Source organism: Echiichthys vipera (genome assembly GCF_963691815.1).
Source record: "Echiichthys vipera genome assembly, chromosome: 7".
In the NCBI taxonomy this organism is placed as follows: Eukaryota; Metazoa; Chordata; class Actinopteri; order Perciformes; family Trachinidae; genus Echiichthys; species Echiichthys vipera.
In genome coordinates this window covers 3,569,324-3,591,167 of record NC_139832.1, presented here as the reverse complement: position 1 = coordinate 3,591,167, position 21,844 = coordinate 3,569,324, and the positions used below count along the sequence as shown (strand labels likewise).

General features: G+C 45.5%; 1 protein-coding gene across 1 annotated transcript in view; it reads right to left on the bottom strand.

The window, feature by feature from the left end:
- cttnbp2 (cortactin binding protein 2) overlaps positions 1-20,807 on the bottom strand; it is a 106,729-nt gene extending 85,922 nt beyond the window's left edge. The window contains exons 1-2 of the mRNA XM_083915961.1: positions 20,568-20,807; positions 11,254-11,361 (exon numbers count right to left, since the gene is read on the bottom strand). Of these exons, the coding sequence (XP_083772087.1) occupies positions 11,254-11,361; positions 20,568-20,654 (195 nt within the window). The 5' untranslated portion in view covers positions 20,655-20,807. The remainder of the gene's footprint in view (positions 1-11,253; positions 11,362-20,567) is intronic.
- Between the last annotated feature and the right edge of the window lie 1,037 nt (positions 20,808-21,844).

Genomic DNA, 21,844 nt, shown 5'->3' with positions numbered 1-21,844 from the left:
TTACGCAGAGCGCGGAGAAGGTGTAAATTATGTAAAAGCCTTTATTCAGTGGGAGCACATTAAAGGTTTTATAATGCCAGCCGGTTTGATTCTGTTGAAGTGTTGGACCTCTTTCAGATGCCACACTTTGCTAAATTGGATCTCCATCTCCTGGAACAGCTCCACGCTCGTTTTTATAGATAGCTACACGATGGTACTGGTTAGCACTGTCGCATCACAGCGAGAAGGTTCCAGTTTGCATGTTGTCCCCGTGTCTGCGTGGGTTTTCTCCGGGTTCTCCGGTTTCCTCCCACAGTCCAAAGACGTGCAGGTGTTCGGTTCATTGATGACTCTAAATCACCCGTAGGTGTGAATGGTTGTCTGTCTCTGTTCGTCTCTATGTGTCCTGTGATAGACTGGCGTCCTGTCCAGGGTGGACCCCACCTCACGCCTGATGTTAGCTGGGATCGGCTCCAGCACCCCACGACCCCGACAGGGACAAGAGGCTGAAGATGAATGAATGAATGATATATAATCTTATCACAGATATATCAGTGTCTTTGTTACGATTCACACTTAAAATGTTCGATTCCGAAGTTTCGGACCTTCAACTAGGCAAAGTGCACTGGACTGCCTGTCAGAGTGAAACCTCCTACTATCGAATTTGCGGTAAGTCGACCCACTCTTTGCTAGTAGGCATTTGTTGGTAGGTGGTTGCTTTAAAGTCGTAATCCGTAAGAATTGAGATGCGTTGTTTCTAGCGGCCTCTTTGGCGGTAACATGTAACTGCAGATGGCGCCTCATCTAGAGACTTAATCTCCCAGAGTTCCTTTGGAAACCGAACGGTTTCGACTTTATGATGTCGGAAGCTCTCAACTGCAGCGATGCGGCGTGACGCCTTCACATGCTCCACCCTGACAGGAGGTCGAACGACGTAAAAAGGGTCACCAACTGAGCGCCACGTTGAATTTAAGGGCGGGAAAGTCGTCAGAGACGCTCAGATCGTGTTTCAAAGCAAAGCAGCAAATACAAGTGCTTTCATCAGTGGGTCATGTGATCAATCACCACTGTTTTAACTCAGAGAATTAACGGGATGGGAATGAAAATACCCAATAAATGTAATATGAATGGAAAATATGTCGAATGAGACGATTTGAAGGTTGAACTAAAGGTTGAGGAGCTTTTTAAAGTAATTTAATTGACTAAAATAAATAATTTATGACTAAAAAATGAATATCTGACACATTAATCGATGTGAAAATAACCCTTATAGTTGCAGCCCTACATGCATTATACATGCGCACACACACACACACACACACACACACACACACACACACACACACACACACACACACACACACACACACACACACACACACACACACACACACACACACACACACACACACACACACACACACACACACACACACACACACACACACACACACACACACACACACACACACACACACACACACACACACACACAGACGCTCTTTCAACTATGAGCCCCCCCCCCCCACCCCTGGGAGTGGTCCCGTCTTGACAGCACCTCATAAAAAAATAAAAAAATAAATAAAATGGCCGTCATAAGAAACAGGCTCTCCAAAGACAAACGGGTCGTACCACTTCCCCTGTAACGGGGGGGTTGGTTGGTGGTAGTGGAGAGTCTCCTTCACCCTCATTCCTAAGTGTCATGTCAGTGAAACACGAGCCTGGGAGCCTGCGAAGAAGGGTCCGCGCTGGGGGGTCCGGTTGCTAGGCAGCCGAGCGATCGGAGCCGGATGCTGATTGGCGTGTGTGTGTGTGTGTGTGTGTGTGTGTGTGTGTGTGTGTGTGTGTGTGTGTGTGTGTGTGTGTGTGTGTGTGTGTGTGTGTGTGTGTGTGTGTGTGTGTGTGTGTGTGTGCGTTTGTGCAGGGAGGGTTAACCCAAAGAAGTGTAGACTTAATGTGGAGCGTGCAGGAGCGAGAGAGGACGATGAAGAGAGACAAAGAGTCGTCTTTCACGCTCCAGCTGCATTTAAAATTGTTTTTGCGTTATTTTTGCTTAATCAGACGTTACAGATATTGATAATTACGCGCTCTTTGTGTCGGGCTCTCTGATCAATATCAGTGTAAATGTGCCAATATTAAAACCTTCTAATAAAACATTAGTTGCAGAAACCGATGCTTGGAGTTATTTTGAAATGGTGTCATATGGCTTTTATTTTTGTTTAGATGTTCAGCTATTGACTGATACTCAACATACAGCACTATTTAACTTATTTGATTTTTATTTATTATTTATTTAAATGGTCAGTAATGGACTTATACTGAACATACGGTACTATTTAATTATTATTATTTATTTTTATTTATTAATTATTTAAATGTTCAGTAATTTACTGATACCGAACATACAGCACTATTTAATTATTTAATTTATTTTTTATTTATTCTATATTTAAACTGACAGCAATCAAATGGTACTGAATAAACAGTACTATTTAATTATTATTATTTTTCAATTTATTATTTTTTAATTTATTCTTCACTGAAATTGTCAGTAACTGACTGATACTGAATAAACAGTACTATTTAACATTTTTATTAATTTATTAATTATTTAAATGTTCAGCAATTGACTGATGCTGAATATAGAGTACTATTTATTTATTTTATTTATTATTATTTATTTAAATGGTCATCAATAGACTGATGCTGAACATAGAGAAATATTTAATTATTTTATTAATTCTTATTTATTCTTTATTTAAATGGTCATTAAAAGACTGATACCGAACATAGAGAGTACTATTTATTTATTTTTATTTTTAATTATTCTATATTTAAACTGACAGCAATCAACTGATACTGAATATACGGTACTATTTAATTATTATTATTTTTCATTTATTCTTCATTGAAATTGTCAACAATTGACTGATACTGAACATACGGTACTATTTAATTATTTTATTTATTATTATTTATTATTTATTTAAATGGTCAGTAATTGACTGATACTGAACATACAGTAATATATAATTATTTTATTTATTATTATTTATTTAAATGGTCATCAATAGACTGATGCTGAACATAGAGTACTATTTAATTCATTTATTTACGCCTCAGGATCCCCCAGTTAGAGCTGGTTAATGTGGCCCGGGAAAGGGAAGTTTGGGGTCCCTGCTAAAGCTGCTGCCCCCGAGACCCGAACACAGATAAGAGGCTGAAGATGAGATGAGATGAAATAAAGCATTCATTCGTTTGTTTAGGAAAGCAGCTTTCTTTGAGTCATATCGGGGCAAAATCCACTACAAAACATCTATTTTCATTAAAAAAAATACCTACTATAGCAGTCGCCATATCACAAATCTATCAGGACGTCATCTGTCAGGTCCTAATTGTTATTTCTGCAGCACACACACACACACACACACACACACACACACACACACACACACACACACACACACACACACACACACACACACACACACACACACACACACACACACACACACACACACACACACACACACACACACACACACACACACACACACACACACACACACACACACACACACACACACACACACACACACACACACACACACACACACACACACACACACACACACACACACACACACACACACATGGTTGAAGGGCTTTCTCATCTAAATTTAATTTCCAATATCCACAAAAACCTCCCAAATAAAACCCGGGTCAGGTGGGGATGATGAGGATCCCGCTCTGTATTTTGTTCGGCTTTTGAGTTAAATGAACAAAAAATCTCATTTCTTATGAATTCGTAGGGTCACAAATTTAGCACAGCGCATGATTGAACTCCGTCTCCTGGAGTTCAGGGAGTGCACGCTGATTTTTTAGATGTTTTAATATATTTCGGATTAGCTGAGCAAGCCCAGAGAGAGAGAGGGACAGAAACTCAGAGATTTACTCGGAAGGAGAGAAAGAGAGAAAGAGAGAGAGAGAGAGACGGTAATGTTGAGTAATACGCTGCCACGCTGTCTGTCCAAAGAGATAAGAAGAGCGATAGAAGCAACAGAAAAGCCCCAATGAGAGAGGACAGGGCGTCCACAAGAAGCTAAGATTTACGGGAACAAAGGGGGAGATGAGCGGAGATACAGAACACAGACATTGCTGAGTGTGTGTGTGTGTGTGTGTGTGTGTGTGTGTGTGTGCGTGTGTGTGGAGGGAGGGAGAGTTTGGAAAAGCCCAGCAACAGAGCATGCCTTAAATAGCTAGATGGTCGGAGATAACATGACGCTGGGAGAAAAAGCCTGATGGCTCGCGGCATGTGTTGTGTTGTGCGAAGCATGCACGAGCTCAGCGCTGACAGCGGCTGTCTTAGTCATATGGCAGATCACATGACCCCCCCCCCCCCCCCCCCCCCGAGCCCAGAGGAAGGTTGGGACGCCGGTGGGCAGAAACGCAGACCGCCCATCTGCATTCCCAAACACAGCCGTCTGTGGGGACGTACGTCACCCCGGTCCACCTCAGCGTTGATGGTTTTCTCAGGAGTGAAAACAGCGGATGGTAAAAAACATCTTAGCTGCAGCTGCTGCACCAACACCAGCATTTGATATCAGGATGAACCCACTCACGTGCTTCGAGACGGAGCAGGATTTGACCGCTCTTCAAAGACTCCCTTGATAAATTTTTACCTCGCAGAGCACAGGAGGTGTTGCTCTACCACAGCCTCGACTAGTTAGTTTTGTTATAGAGATGCTAAATGACCGCAAGTACACACAAAACGACCACGAATGACCACAAAAATTATTAAAGGGATGCAAAATGAACATGAAGAGATGGTAAATGACTGACTAAAGACACAGAATCACCACATAGAGACGAAAACAACAGAGACTAGCGAAATAAATAAAAATAGATGTAAAACAATTACAAAAGATGCAAAATGAGTAAAAAATAGATGCAAACCAGCACAAAAAGATGCAAAATGACTAAAAATAGATGCAAAAACACCACAAAAAGGGCCAAAATGTCTAAAAATAGATGCAAAACCACCACAAAAAGATGCAAAATGACTAAAAATAGATGCAAGCCAGTACAAAAAGATGCAAAATTACTAAAAATAGATGCAAGCCAGTACAAAAAGATGAAAAAAGGCTAAAAATAGATGAAAACCAGCACAAAAAGATGCAAAAAGGCTAAAAAATAGATGCAAACCAGCACAAAAAGATGCAAAATGTCAAAAAATAGATGCAAAACCACCACAAAAAGATGCAAATGATTAAAAATGGATGCAAAACCACCACAAAAAGATGCAAATGACTAAAAATAGATGCAAAACCACCACAAAAAGATGCAAAATGAGTAAAACTAGATGCAAAACCACCACAAAAAGATGCAAAATGATTAAAACTAGATGCAAAACCACCACAAAAAGATGCAAAATGAGTAAAACTAGATGCAAAACCACCACAAAATGATGCAAAATGAGTAAATATAGATGCAAAACTATTACAGAGAGACAACTAAAAATGGACATAAAATTACCACAAAACGACTAAAAGTGGACTCTTTGTTTACGTAGGAACAAGACACCCAAACTCAGAGTGGGGGCCTCTTACAGGTCTTTGCCCAGGGCCCTATTGTCTCTACATCCGTCCCTGTGCTAAACTCAAAGCTTCACGCTCAGAGGAAAGTATCCGCATGCGTCTGCAGATTCATCTCCTCTGGCTCGTGTCACTGTGACCACTCCGTTGGCCTGCCGCCGATCACTCCTCGCCAGTGAAATCATCCCAAACAAGTCGTTTTCACAAAAGCACAGATCGTCCAATCTGGACATCTCCGTCTGCCCGATCCTTCTCTCTCCCACTCACCGAGACCGCGGCTCACAGAACAAAACTGCCAAGACAGTGAGAAGAACTGACGGACAAAGTGTCCAACTGTGCAGCGTTCGTCTCAGAGTACAGCGTGGGTTTGAGTTTTAGGAACTACTGGTGATGTCGGCGCCTCGTCCTGCCTTTGATTTCTATTTCAACTACTTGAAATGCTAAACCTGTGGTATCCGACCCCAGTGGGGACTATCGTGAAAGTCCGCAGCCCTTTATTCCCAGGGAACGTGTGTCTCTTCACATAAACGGACATTGCACGCGATTGGAAAGAGCTATCGCAGTTCAAAGTGCGAAAGAACGAAGGTAGATTTGCGTTCCAGGTGTAATTTGAATGGTAAAGATCTGTTCAGCCACTGTGGGGATACCAATGTCAGAAGTTAGGATACAGTAGCTTTAGTTTGCGGAACATTCTGGGCGTATTCGACGCAACTTTGAACTGTTTCAGCTCAAGGCCCAAAAGGAGACATTTGGTGTCTCACCCCAGGATCCAAACTTACATAAATGTTGTGAATTCACACAATCGAGAAAGATGGATTGAGTGTTTTTCAGGTCAAGGTTCACGAGAAGAGAGAGAGACAGGGCGCGGACTATATGCTTTTCTTCAGACTCGACACTATCGCGATACCCGAGTGCCGATACGATCTTATTTGTGGTTTTCGTTCCAGACCATTGGTGAAAATCAAGCCCCCACCACAGCGACTTCCTGGTTGATCCAAACAGGAAGTGCCAAAAACTGCAGTTCTCAGAGTGTCCACTAGGGGCAGGTTTCATAACAGCAGAGCAGTTTCTCATTGAGCCCCATGTTAAACAGGCCGTTTACACAGCATCATTAAACCTGTTTAAGGACAAAAGAACATTCTAGTCTGTGTGTTTAGCTCAGATCTCCATGACAACACTGAGGGGGAGGGGCTAGTTTTTATTTTATTGGAGGTTAAAGTGTATGAATATTTAGGGGCGTGGCCTCTTGAGTGACAGCTAGCCTCCAGCCCTAACTTCTCTTTGGAGGTAAACGTCAGCCAGATGGACGTATCTCCCTCCCCCCAACGTCACATACATGCCCTTTTTTAGTAAGAGGAAATGAGGCGGAGTCAAAGGCTGACAAGATGGCGACTCCTGTAGGCGAAGACAATACAGAGTTGAGAGAACGGACCCCGACAGAGAGGCTACGTCCATTTTTCATACGGTCTATAGCGGGAAAGTTGAATCATACATTCCTAGAGGCTTTTACTTTGAAAAATCTCAAAATTCATTCTTTAAAAATGCTTCATTTTGTGCCTGTCCAGGGAATCAGGGAAATTAACTCACTTATGGCAGCCCAAAATAAAAAAAAACTTTGGGAAAGACCAATGAGCTGCAGGTGGGGGACCCAGGAACATTTGACCTTGGGGAAAAACATTCATTTATTCAATATTTATTCATTTAAACGTCTCCTCTGAATGCGTCACATCAAGAGGATATTGAGCTGAGGAGTAACAGAGATGCTCCCATGCAGCTCTGTTAGTATCCGTTAGCTTCTATTAGCTCCGTGTTTGGGTTCTTTAGCTGCACGCCGCCTGTACGGTTGAACCTCAGAGCTCTCAGTCCTCCCTTAGAGAATTACAGGGATACATTTCAAGCACGCCCGGTCGGACAATGCATCTACCCTACCTGCCCGGCAAGGACGAAGCAGAGAGCAGAATTAATCATCTACCACTACTTCACCAACCTGTTTCCACCCCCAGGAGCTGACAAACGTTCACTTCCTGCTGGAGTTGGAACGGCAGAGGGCATTTGAAACAACAAGGAGATAAAAAAAAGAAAAAAGAGCTTTAATGACCTTGAGATTTCCTGCTTTCATCAGCACTGAAGAGGCTTTCTGTGAAACTATTTCTTTGTGTAAGTGAGGAATGACCACTGGACATCAGCCAAAAGGCTTAAACCGCGGCTCTGGGCTGGCGACTTTATCCGCTTTGACTCTAGGCGGCTACTCTGCCGTCAGTCAACCGCAAATCTACCGTTTGTTAAGGCTTGAGAGCGGCTCAGTCGGTTTGGATGCACCTCCCTTGATGTGACCTTGTAGGACGGACGGACGGACGGACGGACGGACGGACGAACGCACATATGCATGCTAAGGCCGCCACTCAACCGCAAATCTACCGTTTGTAAAAGCTTGAGAGCTGCTCCATCGGTTTGGATGCACCTCCCTAGATGCGACCTTGTAGATACAAAGACAACGGTTTGTCCGAGTAAAGACACAGACTCCGAAATGCCCCGCTGGCGGCGAAAGAATGGGTGACTTGTGTAGCCGCCGGCCACGGTACCCATGTGATAACGCCGTTGTTTGGCTAATCCGCACTACAGCCTCCTTTCTTTTTCCTCTCCAGGATGAAACCTGATACAGAAGCTCAGCCAGCTTTAGCCACACGCTAATTAATCCGCGGCACCAAAGCCTCTTAATAACACCCAAACGGCACAAACAATCGCTGTAGCCGTGCCAAGCCGTGGAAGTTGGGTCCAATTGGGGGGTTGGGGGGGGATTGGTAGCATGTAGATAAGAGGAACTGCTCTACATAAACTGCCAGGACGGAGGGTTCAGGCTCCCTGCGCAGCGCTTTGTAGCTGTGCCACTGCAAGGTGCTTTTGGAAATGCTGACCAACAACGCCGGTTAGCTTGATTTGTGGTTTTGATTGTGCTGCTGCATCGATAGCCCTGCAGCTGGTGGTCGGATGATGCTTTTTTTTTTTTGCTTTTCCTTCTGGATGTTTGGATAGAGGACTGTGAAGTGAGTGAACGGGGGCTTAATCCTCTCCGTCACACTGTCCCCGGCTTTGTCAGAGACGATCGCAGGCCTCCCGTTTCTCACTCTCTGCCTCCCGATTCGAACCGACGATCTGGACTCCTCCTGATATCTCTCTTAAGCGCTTAACCCCGTCTCTTTTATTTCTCTCTCCCTGTCTTCATCCGTCTCTCTCTTATCAGCGACAGAACAAACAAGCTCATTGTGGGTTTCTAGAGCCGTCTGGGCGGCAGAGAGGACGCTCATTTCATTGAAACCTGGATAAGATATCCGTCCACAGGGGAGATGGGGGGCGGGGGGCTGCAGGGGTTCTTACGCGGTTGAAGGTGGAACACAAAAACAACCAATATCAGAAACCCAGAGAGACAAAAGCCGAGGCGACACTGAGGGACAGACCGTCCTGGGTTTAAAGAAAGGGAGGCAGAAACAAAATAAACATAATAGACGAAGCAGGACGGAAGAAGAGGAAGAAGAGAAAGGAAAGTTTAAAGGTTTGAATTACTGTCTGAAGCCGATGCTGCTCAATATCAGCGAAGGTCGATGCCTGGAGAAGCCACACAATGGGCTCAGTGTCAGGAAAACTGAACAGAGAAATAATAAATGTGACAACAGCTGCAGAAGGCTGCTGCGCCACCAAAAGGCTCAGCGGTTCGATCCCTGAGTTTGGAGTCTAAAAGAGCAGGACATTAGCTGTGTTTCCATCAACATGTCGATGGCAAATGTCGAGCAAATTCATTCATCTTCAAATGCTTGTCCCTATCGGGGTCGCGGGAGGCTGGAGCCGATCCCAGCTGACATCGGGCGTGAGGCGGGGTCCACCCTGGACAGGACGCCAGTCTATCACAGGACACATAGAGACGAACAGAGACAGACAACCATTCACACCTACGGGTGATTTAGAGTCATCAATGAACCGAACACCTGCACGTCTTTGGACTGTGGGAGGAAACCGGAGAACCCGGAGAAAACCCACGCAGACACGGGGAGAACATGCAAACTCCACACAGAAAGGCCCCAGCCGGGATTCAAACCAGGAACCCTCTCACTGTGAGGCCAACCAATGTTCAATATAATCAGGACAACACAGCTACAAACAACAACACAGGTCTGCTGCTGGACCTCCTTCATCTATGGATCAGACGGGAAACCTCGACAAAGGCGGCGCCGATGGCTTAACTTCTTCCGTTCTGACCTTTCACAATAAAAGCTCTAGACTCACACTACGTAGTTAACTGTTTACCAGAGGGAACTTCAATTCATTCAGAGCATTTTACTAAAAGGAAACTCAGTTCAGTTCATGTTACAGTAGCTCAGTTTGAGCTTCTCCTGCTTCGGCTTCCCGACGGTGTTCAGAAATCAGAGGAGGAGACGCCAGAGTCTCCGCTGCTAACCTCTGTCACTTCACTCAGCAGCACGTAAGTCGCACAGAAAGCCTTAAAAAGCTCGTCATGGACAAAAACGGACCGATTCTGATGTGATACAGAACTGCAGAGAGAGGGGTGTGCATGGAGGGGGGGGGGGGGGGGGTTCTCCGGGACGCCAAAGTCATCATGTGTGCGGCATCAATACTCAGTAACCACAGATCAATACATCACCCATTCACACTCATCCCAACCTTCAACGCTCTGCCATTATATGGGCAGTATAGGACACAAGCACACACACACACACACACACCTGCACGCACGCACACGCCCTCGTGCTTGTACATGTGCAAACGTGCTTTACAAAAGCCCACCTCTCCCCAACGGGCCGTGGACGGCAACCGTACCGCTCCTAGACGCGGTACTGTTGCACTCACACCGGTCAAACGAACTAGACTTTACCCGTGAAACATGCTTGGGCACGGTACGGAGGGACAGTGTGAGTGCGCCCTTAGTGCACGAGCTGGCGTCTTGAATCCATAGAGCCACCTTAAATATCAAAATGATGACAAACTATTTGCTGTGACTGAATGTCAACGAGATTATGCTATTGTGTTCAGGACTACACCCCTGGTAGCGATACTATTGGGTTGACTGTTGGTGCTTTCACGAAAATATGGATTAATAATCAGCAGTGATGTGAATATGATGAACGAGTGGGTAAAAGCAAATAACAGAAGAGCTGGAAAGTTCAGAAAAGCACATCACTTCACTGAAATACAGCCTTTAAACCAGATCTAGTCTCATATCACGGTGCAATATTGATGTATTGTTCAGCATCAATGCAATTAAACCACCTTTGACTCAAGCTGCACTTTTCCTCACAGCTTCACAACAGTTGCTAAGGAACAACGGGAGCCAGAACCGGCGAACTCCAACCATCTTGTTTGTTGCTGATAGTTAAAGCAGGTGGTGATGCCGGGCGGACACGGGGGTTTGATCCCGCTGGTCCTTTCTCTGGCAGGAAGTGCTAAACAGTCAGCTCAGCCGGCTCCCGCTCAACAAAGGCAATTAGAGAGAGACGGCTTATCACAAGTGATTACAAAGCAAAAAACAAGCGGCGCCGACTTAGTTTCAGCCTATCGCCTCATCTCAAGTCTCTTAAACAGGCTGTGTTTGATTTCACCCCAGACAACGGCTGAGACGGAGTGTGCGTGTGCGTGTGTGTGCGTGTGTGTGTGTGTCGTCTGGACTCACCCTCAGGGCCTCTATGACCAGGTCGCGGGCCTCCAGCTCTCCCTCCATGATGCTCAGCAGGGTGAGCAGCTCGGGCTTACTCAGGTTATCCATGTTGAACTCACATTTCTGCGGGAAACGAAAGAAAACACAATGCAATCAACGTTTGGTGGCGAAGTCACTCAACTAAAGTCCCAACATCGGTCTCAACAGGTCGTTTTCCTTCCTGCCGCTCCCTGGGGACCGCACAACCAGCACCGCTCCCTGGGGACCGTGCAACCAGCACCGCTCCCTGGGGCCCGCACAACCAGCACCGCTCCCTGGGGACCGCACAACCAGCACCGCTCCCTGGGGACCGCACAACCAGCACCGCTCCCTGGGGACCGCGCAACCAGCACCGCTCCCTGGGGACCGCAAAAAGTCCCTGAGAGGCAGTTTTAGTGACTCAACTCAAAACCTCAGAAATGCGACAGAAGCTTCCTCTTTCTTGAGCTCAGATGTAAAATTCAACGACAAACTAAAGAGGCACATTTTTCCCAAGTGGTCCTGATTATTTTGGGGGGGGGGGCAATAGTGAGTCCTATTCATCCGTGTGAGACGGCTTTCTGTCCCCGAACGTCACGGCGGCGTCTGGTCGCTCCACATTCCAGCAGCACAGCGTCAAATTGTTGCGTTACGGGACCTTGGAAAGGGATCGCACTCCTCCTAAAAAGCAGAAAAACCAACGTGTGTGAGGGGAAATGAGAGGAATTCTTGGCTGCGGAGTCCCCCCCAAAAACACATGATGTAACTCCTCGCAGAGAGGCCGGTGACAGAGGAATTTCCAGTTACCGTGTTGGCGACTGCTGCAGCACATCTGCACGTCCAGCTGCGTTCCCCATATCTGGAAGCTCTTTCTCCCCACAAAGGAGATTTGTTCAATATAAAAACTTCATAAAAGGGAAATGGAGGAAGAGGAGAGCGTCTCGGCCTCTGGTGGCATCAGGAGGATCGCTGTACCTGCTCGTTCTGGGGACGCTCGGCTGTCAGTCGGCCCGTTTAGGCCTGATTTACAGGCCTGCATCATGGACACTGCAGCCAAGATTACTCCATTTCATTAAAGGCAGTCGGACACGTCTGCAGAGGTCCCAGGATATGACTTCAGCACGCTGCTGCACTTCAACACGCTGCTGCACTTCTACGCGTGTTACGCTCCAGAGGCAATAAATCTATCTGAATGAACGGTCCTTTAAAGAAAGAGAGAGGAAAGCCTTCACAAGAAACAAGAAGAAGAAGAAGAAGAAGAAGAAGAAAGAAGAAAAAGGGGGAGGAGAACTTGGAAGAAGACAAAGACGGTGAAGAAGAGAAGAAGAAGATGAAGGAAGAGGAGGAGAAGAAGAAGATGAAGGAAGAGGAGGAGAAGAAGAAGATGAAGGAAGAGGAGGAGAAGAAGAAGATGAAGGAAGAGGAGGAGAAGAAGAAGATGAAGAAAGAGGAGAAGAAGAAGAAGAAGGAAGAAAAAAAAGAAGAAGAAGAAGGAGGAGGAGAAAAGAAGAAATAGGGAAAGGAGAACTTGGAAGAAGAAGAAGAAAAAGAAGAGGGAGGCGGTGAAGAAGAAAGAGGAGGAGAAGAAGATGAAGATGAAGAAGAAAGAAGAAAAAGGGGGAGGAGAACTTGAAAGAAGATGAAGAAGAAGAAGAAGAAGACTGAGAAGAAGATGAAGGAAGAGGAGGAGAAAGGAAGAAAAAGGGGCAGGAGAACTTGGAAGAAGAGGGAGACGGAGGAGGAGAAGAAGAAGATGATGATGAAGATGAAGAAGAAAAAGAAAAAGAAGAAGACGGAGAAGAAGATGAAGGAAGAGGAGAAGATGGAAAGGAAGAGGAGGAGAAAAGAAGAAATAGGGGGAGGAGAAGAAATAGGAGAAGAAAACAAGAGAAGAAGAAGAAGAGGAGGAGAAAAGAAGAAAAGGGGGGAGGATAACTTGGAAGAGGAAGGAAAAGGAGGAAGAGAATAAGATGAAGAGGAGGAGAAGAAGAAGCAGAAAAAAGAAGAAAAAGGGGAGGATAACTTGGAAGAAGAAGAAAAAGAAAAAGAAGAAGATGGAGGAAGACAAGGAAAAGGAAAAGGAAGAAGAAGAAGAAGAATAACTTTTATTTATCCCACAAGGGAAAGTAAATATTTAAAGGGGCCTGTTGTGGCTTTTCCTTAGTTTCTGTCAAACATCTCTTGTTAAAACGTCAGATGTTCGTCCTAAACACGACCAAAGTGTCCAATAATTGTGCAAACGTGTTCATGGGTGACCAGTCGAGCCCCCATGAGCCGATCTGTTCACGATTCAGACAGTTCACACTTTCTCTGCGGCCTGACATCATCGCGCCTTCTCAGATTTTCAAACAAGGTCATCTGCTACGGGCACTGCACGCCGGGCACACCCGCGAAGTGCAGCTACGCACGGCCCCCAATTACTCCCTAATTTGAGAGCATGCATATGTTACAACGTGTCCTGTAGAAAGCTCTGCTCTTTTGACCCCCAGTCTACCGTTTACCACATGTAGCTACACGCCAGCGGCAGAGAAAGCTGTGATAGCCGTAGCTTGCGTTCCTCATTACTCCCTAATTGCATGCTACTGCATGCTGGGATTTCTGACCCACAGTCTACTGTTTACTACATGTAGCTACATGCTAGCAGCGGTGATGGGGAACAGCAGGGAGGAGACCAGGAAGTGACAAACTCAAGGAACAGCGAGAGACTCGGTTGTTTGGGACCAAATAACAAACCGGCTACGTAACCGTGTTTAAGCCGCTTCATGTCCTGCCTCCTACCCCGACGTCTCAGGTGTTTACATGAAGGATGGATTCACTGAGCTTCGACACCAGCAAATCTCTCATGGAGCCACTTCCCCCTCCTCACAGGTCGTTAGCATTCAGCCTCTCACTTGTGGCCGTCGCTAAGATGGCCGACATTGGCGGTAGCGGAATAGATCAGCTGTCGGTAACATTTATTCTGAGACGACCTCCGATGAAAAGTATCTGTTCTCTGGTTAATGTGCTCTCTGCAGTGGGATAAAAAGCGTTATTTGTGATTTCTGACAGTTGAAATCTCTGCTTTTTTTGACCCACAGTCTACGGTGTTTACTAAATGTCGCTACATGCTAGCTACGTGATGAGGAACAGCAGGGAGGAGACCAGGAAGTGCCCGGCCAATCGGAGCAGACTTGGAGCTGCAACAGAGCGTCAGAGCGTCTCAGACAGAGGGTTCAGTATGAGAAAACATTAAAGCATGAAACACAAAACACATGTTAACAAAAGGAGGATTTGCGTCTGGACCCTTTTTCATTTTCAGAGTGAAGGAGCTGCAAAGTGTTGCGTCGATCACGTTTCACTTTAGTCAAACCACGGCATCGTCTCGGCCCGCCAGGAAATTAAAAGCAGGAGAGATTCCAAAGGGATCGATTGACTCTAATCGATCCCCGAGCCCCCGGCATCATTCACCACTCACTCAGAGAGACGGACGACGGGGAGGGAGCCCTGATGGACGGCAAACCCTGAGCCACGCCGTGCTGTCGCAGCGAGGCCTCGGGCTGAAGAGGCCGCTGCTTCTCTTTGCATTTCTGCACATGAGCAGGTGAGGGAAGCAAACACTCGTTTGCTCCATGAGCCGCGTGTGCGCAGCGCCAAGGGGCACGAGCAGCCTGGCCCGCGGCTCTCAGAGGCTCGCTGTTAGCCCCCGGTTCACTCAATAAATAGAAAGGGTCTGCGTGTCATTTCACATCTGAGCCACGAGGGACAGGAAGCGCTCGCTGTGCGCAAGTGCCTCCGCCAAAGATGCCATCAGGTTAGAGGAATCACAATGAATTAAAAAGGTCAGTTAAGCTAAATTACCATAAAACACATCTTCTCTATCTTAGTTTGTGGTTTCTAACAACGCTGGTATGTCCAAGTTTTGTCTCCCATTGTTAACAGTTTTAATGGGACTGTTTCTTATATAACAGTTGTTCTGATACCAGGATCATAAATGCCTCAGATACCATCTAAAATGCTGCTATGTGTAAGTATACAATACTGGATGGTCTACTGAACGGACCCTGACTCACATAATAGTGTTGAAAATTGATTACAAAGAGCTGCTAAATGACCATAAGTAAATATAAAACTACCAACAATGACCACACAGAGACAAAAAAAAGGCTGTAAGGATGCAAAACGAGCATGAAGAGACACTTAATGACTAAAAATAGACACAAAATAACCACATACTGACTGAAACTATGACAGAGACACGCAAAATGATAAAAATAGATGAAAAATGACCAGAGATAAACAAAATGACAACATAGAAATTACCAAAAATGGATGCAAAACCCCCAAGATGAGGATGCAAAATGACAAAAAATAGATGAAAAGCCCCCAGATAAGGATGCAAAATGTCTAAAAATAAATGCAAACCCCAAGAAAAGGATGCAAAATGACTAAAAATAGATGCAAAACCACCAAGAAAAGATGCAAAATGACTAAAAATAGATGCAAAACCACCACAAAAAGATGCAAAATGACTATAAATAGATGCAAAACCACCGCAAAAAGATGAAAAATGACTAAAAACAGATGCAAAACCACCAAGAAAAGATGCAAAATGACTAAAAATAGATGCAAAACCACCAGAAAAGGATGCAAAATGACTAAAAATAGATGCAAAACCACCAAGAAAAGATGCAAAATGACTAAAAATAGATGCAAAACCACCAGAAAAGGATGCAAAATGACTAAAATAGATGCAAAACCACCAAGAAAAGATGCAAAATGACTAAAAATAGATGCAAAACCACCACAAAAAGATGCAAAATGACTAAAAATAGATGCAAAACCACCAAGAAAAGATGCAAAATGACTAAAAATAGATGCAAAACCACCAGAAAAGGATGCAAAATGACTAAAAATAGATGCAAACCACCAGAAAAGGATGCAAAATGACTAAAAATAAATGCAAAACCACCATGAAACGTCTAAAAGTAAAAAGTGGGTGTCTTACTTCAACATAGATGCAAGTCTATGCACCGATCTGACACCATGTTATTTAAGTTTAGCCCTTTTCCCGTTACGACCGACTGTCAAACTGGAGGTTCTGTGACATGCATCCTGTATTATTGTAGTCTGGCACCTCTCAGTACATTTCCAAAAGGGGTCAACGTGGAGCGAAAAACGCTTCTGACCACAATCAGATCGACTTTCAACCAACCACAGCAGCGACGCAGCGGCGGTGCTCGATCTGAAGCTGACAAACAATGGCGAAGAAACAAGTTACAGCCAAACAGCAACATAACAACAGACTAACGAGTCATGTTTCATTTGCTCGTCTAGTTCGACAGTTTGATCGGAGTTTCTTGAGCCTGACAAACCGACGCTGAGCGGACCTCGTCCTCAACCCGCCCCACGTGGATAAACGGCTCTGATTGGTCCGTCAGATCTCAAAGGGGGGGGGGGGGGGTCAGAACACATGTTTATTATTCAACACTTACTATCACATAAAAACACAAAGAATAGCAGCAAAGCCTTCTGGGAAGCTTTGCAATCTCTGCTCCAAAAAATGGTTTCAGCTCTCCTGCGGATTATATTGAGTAAGAGCGGAAAACACATATTTATGAGTCACTGGATGGATCTCATTAGAATAATCTGAGCGTATGGGAACACGAGATAACTGGCACTTAAAGCTGAAGCCTGCTGTGACACCAACCCCAGCTCCGACACCAACAAATTCTCATGGAGCCACTTCCCCCTCCTCACATGTCGGTAGCATTGAGCTTCTCACTTGTGGCCGTCGCTAAGATGACCAACATCGGCGGGAGCAGATTAGATCAGCTGGTGATAACATTTATTCTGAGACGGCCTCTATGAGAAGTTTGTCTGTTCTGTGCTTAATGTGCTCTCTTCAGTTAGTTAAGAAGCTCTATTGTGAGTGAAGAGGCATCACTCTGCAACATCACTGCAGGACGGCGAACGGACGGTCTTTGTAGTTCAACTGGAACGATCAGCGGATCACACCAGCTTAGGATTCATATTGGATCAACAAGTAATCTCCTGATTTTAATAGTATTCATAGATTATCAAATAGCTGAAGGGAAGAATTTGTTTTGCAAATGATAAAAATAGAGAGAACATTGGAAATAGTTGTTTCTTTTCTTCTGGACGAGCAAAACAAACCAAACCTGAAACAGCGACTCATTAATTACTGAACGGACCCACTGGGTCAGAGGTCAGGACTCCTGACCCACAAACTGAACCCAAAGAGATGCTAAATGACCACAATTATAGACATAATTACCAAAAATGACCACAAAGAGACAAAAAAATGACAATAAGGATTCAAAACGACCACAAAGAGATGCTAAATGACTGAAAATAGACACAAAACAAGCACTTAGACAAGAAAAAATTACAATAGACGTGCAAAATTATTAGAAATAGATGCAAAACCACCATGAAAACATGCAAAATGACTAAAACCAGATGCAAAACACCACAAAATTATGCAAAATGACTACAAATAGATGCAAAACCACCACAAAAAGATGCAAAATGACTAAAAATAGATGCAAAACTATCACAAAAAGATGCAAAATGACTAAAAATAGATGCAAAACCACCACAAAAAGATGCAAAATGACTAAAAATAGATGCAAAACCACCACGAAAACATGCAAAATGACTAAAAATAGATGCAAAACCACCACAAAAAGATGCAAAATGACTAAAAACAGATGCAAAACACCACAAAATGATGCAAAATGACTGAAAATAGATGCAAAACCACCACAAAAAAGATGCAAAATGACTAAAATGGATGAAAAACCACCTGAAAAGATGCAAAATGACTAAAACCAGATGCAAACCCCCACAAAAAGATGTAAAATGACTAAAAATAGATGCAAAACCACCACGAAAACATGCAAAATTACTAAAAATAGATGAAAAACCACCTGAAAAGATGCAAAATGACTAAAAATAGATGCAAAACACCACAAAATGATGCAAAATGACTAAAAATAGATGCAAAACCACCACAAAAAGATGCAAAATGACTAAAAATAGATGCAAAACCACCACAAAAAGATGCAAAATGACTAAAAATAGATGCAAAACACCACAAAAAGATGCAAAATGACTAAAAATAGATGAAAAACCACCTGAAAAGATGCAAAATGACTAAAAATAGAACCCAAACAATTACAGAAACATACAAAACAACTAAAAATGGACGTAAAATCACCCGAAAGAGAAACTAAACGACTAAAAACACACTCTCTAGACGCAAAAAACGAAATAATAACCGAACCGGGGGGGTGCATTAGATGTCACAGGTTTTGCTGCGCGTCTCTTTTCAGGTTACAGGACGAGGCTGTGAACTTTGATTAAGAGCTAAAAGTGTTTGTGCGCTCTGAGCCAACAACAGCTTTGAGTTACAGGTGGCTATTTTAACCTTTCCTCGGCTGCAAACGCTGAAAATGAACCAAATAAATGTCTTAATCATCTGACCGCTCGTGTTTCTCCGAACTCCCGACGTTGCTGCATCTTCAGGTCACGTTATCCGCAAACTAAGCTTCATTTCCTTCAACCCTGACGCTGCATGCGCGGTGTTACACAAGTGGGAGGTGACGGGCAGACAGAGTGCCTTCCGTTGACCTCTGACCTCCTCTCTGGACCATGAGGGGCCGGGTCCTTCAGAGTCCTCACAAACGAGGAACTTCCCCCACCTTGGGCCAACAACAGAGGAGCTGACAGGAGGGGGGGGGGGGGGGGGGGGTGAGCAAAGAGCAAAGAGCTTTATTTAACCATGGCAGGCATGACGGTGGTGGTGGTGGTGGTGGTGGAGGGTGGGGGGGGGGGGGGGGGGGTGAGTGAGAGCTCCATGGAGGCGGAAGCCCCCTTTCATTCCCCGGCTGGATCCTGGAGAGGGAAGAGTGTGCGGGGCAGAGCTGAGGAGGCCGCCCGGCTCCCGTGTCTCTGCAGCACCTGTTCACCTCCACGCTAAATGTAAAAAGTAGCCTCGGGGCGGAGAAGGTGGAGGTGGTGGTGGGGGGGGGGGGGGGGGGGGTCTGGCTGACACGGTACTCCCAGCAATGCCAGCTGAGTCACTGAAATTAAGACCAATTTAGAAAGGTGTCTGGTGTTGCAGGGCCTCCACCCTGCTGCCTCTGCCCTCCATCCACCCACCCACCCCCGCACCGTCCCCACAGCTCACCGCTCAAACCCACCCCCACCTCCACAACCCCTACACATACACACACACACACACCCACCGAACCTCAGGGGGTCTGCTTTCTATTCCAACAACTCCACCAGCAGCTCTACCCTCTTTCGACCTCGCATCCAAACGAGTTTCTCTCCGAAGCCCCGGTTTGCATCCGTCGTCGGGTCGATGACAACCCTGACAGGTTCAGCAGCTCAGGGGGAGAGGGGTGTGTGTGTGTGTGTGTGTGGGGGGGGGGGGGTCATGACCTGATGGAAGGGGATGCTGCTGCTGCTGCTGCTGCAACCTGTGTGAGAAATCACAACTGTGTGTGTGTGTGTCAACAAGACAAACAAAACCACGGCTTGCCTGGTCAAATAACAATCAGTGTGAACCTGTGGAGTGGAGTGGAGAGGACTCCCACAACCCCCCCCCCCCCCACACACACACACACACACACACACACACACACACACACCCACCCCCACAGCCTGTGTGTACGAGCACTCATGCACTTCGGTGAATTACCCATTTTCATGCCCACAATCAGCTCCGCGGGGCCAGGTGTGAACAAACCCTTTCCCCAGAAATAGAAAAGCAGCCAAATCAACCCCCGACCTCGGGTCCGCTTCCACGCGTAACCCCCCCCTCCCGCGGCCGGCTCAGCCCCGAGCGTCTGCGTGTTTACCTCGCCTTCCGTGCCCCGTGTGGGGGCAACAACCTGAGCTCGCGCTGACTCCGGCTCCGGCTCTCCTCTGCGATCCGAGACCTCGGGATGAACGTTTTTTTTAGGAGGCGGCGAACACAAAGAAAACCCCTCCGTGTGTGCGTGGAGGAACCGAACCCGCTGCGCCTGTTCGAGCGCATGCGGGACTTCATCGATCCCCCTTAAAATAAAACACTCAACCTCCTGTTTTTCTGCGCGCATTGTCGCGAGGATCCCCGGGGGTGAAGCTACCGGGGCCACCGCTGTTGCTCCGCGAGAACGGTGCGGAATAGATGCGCACTGCATTTCTCCTCGGAGGGTTTTTTCCTTTGCGGGTCTCTGCTCCGACACCGCACCGAGTTACACGGGTACAAAACGCACCGGCGCAAGCTCGAGAGTCCCCCCGTGAAGCCCCGCGCGTCTTACCGTGTCGACACTTCCCAGCACGGCGGTCGCCAGTGTTTGAACCGGAGGAGGAGGCTGCTGCTCTCCGCTGGCTCCCTCCGACGCCATCTTCGTACTGTAGCGGTCTGCTGGAGCGAGGGCGCATCCGGCGCACGTTAACTATTGCGCTGCTGGGTGCGGATCACGCCGCGCGCCGCGCATCGGGAGGAAGAAGAGACAGATTTGTCAAATTGGAGTAAAAAAGGGAAAAAGTGTGTGTGGAGGGAAAGGGGGGCGGGGGGAGCGGAAGAGGACGACAGGTCTCTCCGCCGGACTGTGTGTGTGTGTGTGTGTGTGTGTGTGTGTGTGTGTGTGTGTGTGTGTGTGTGTGTGTGTGTGCGGGCCGCAGCGGAGGAGGCGCGCAGGCTCGAGGGGGCGTGGACCGAGGCGACGCGTAAAAGATCCAGATGCGAAGCTCCCGTTTGCCCGGTGCGCTCCCCGACCGGAGGGGAGGCGCGTCCTGCTCCTGACAGCGTGATTGACAGCAGCATTTGTCGGCCCCTCTGAAGATGGAGAATAAGACACCGGAGGGGGGGGGGGGTTCCCAAACTGGGGCTCAGGGAGCTGTTAGGGGGCCGCTGGGGCACCAATCATATGACAGAGGTGATTAAAGATGTTTCAGGATCACGGAGGGCTCAAAAACATGATCATAATAATTTATAAATGCATGAATAAACCTTTAAATGAATACAGGGATGTGTAAATACATATATACGGACATGAATTCTATAATAGAAATAAATACAATTCTAAATGAATGCTTTACATTGATTTCTACATGTTTTTTCACCTCCACTAATTTATTTATGTGATTCTGTGTCCATATATTAATGAGGTAGGAGGTCCCATTCATTCATGAACTTATTGATTGATTCATTTATTTTATTATTTAGGAATTAATTAATTTTTTCCTGTATTTATTTATTTATTTATTTATTTATTCCTGTATTTATTAATAAAGTTATTTCAGCATTTTTTAAATTCATTTTTGTATTTATTTATGCCTGTGTTTATTTATATACAATTATTTCAGCATTTATTTATTATTATTTATTTATATATTCTTGTATTTATTTATAAACTTATTTTAGCATTTATATATTTATTTATGTTTTTATTAATATGCCTATTTCTGCATTTATTCATTCCTGTATTTTTATACACTTAATTCAGCATTTATTTATAATTTGTTTATCTCTGTATTTATTTATTTATTCTTGTATTTATGTATACACCTATGTATTCATAAATTAATTTAT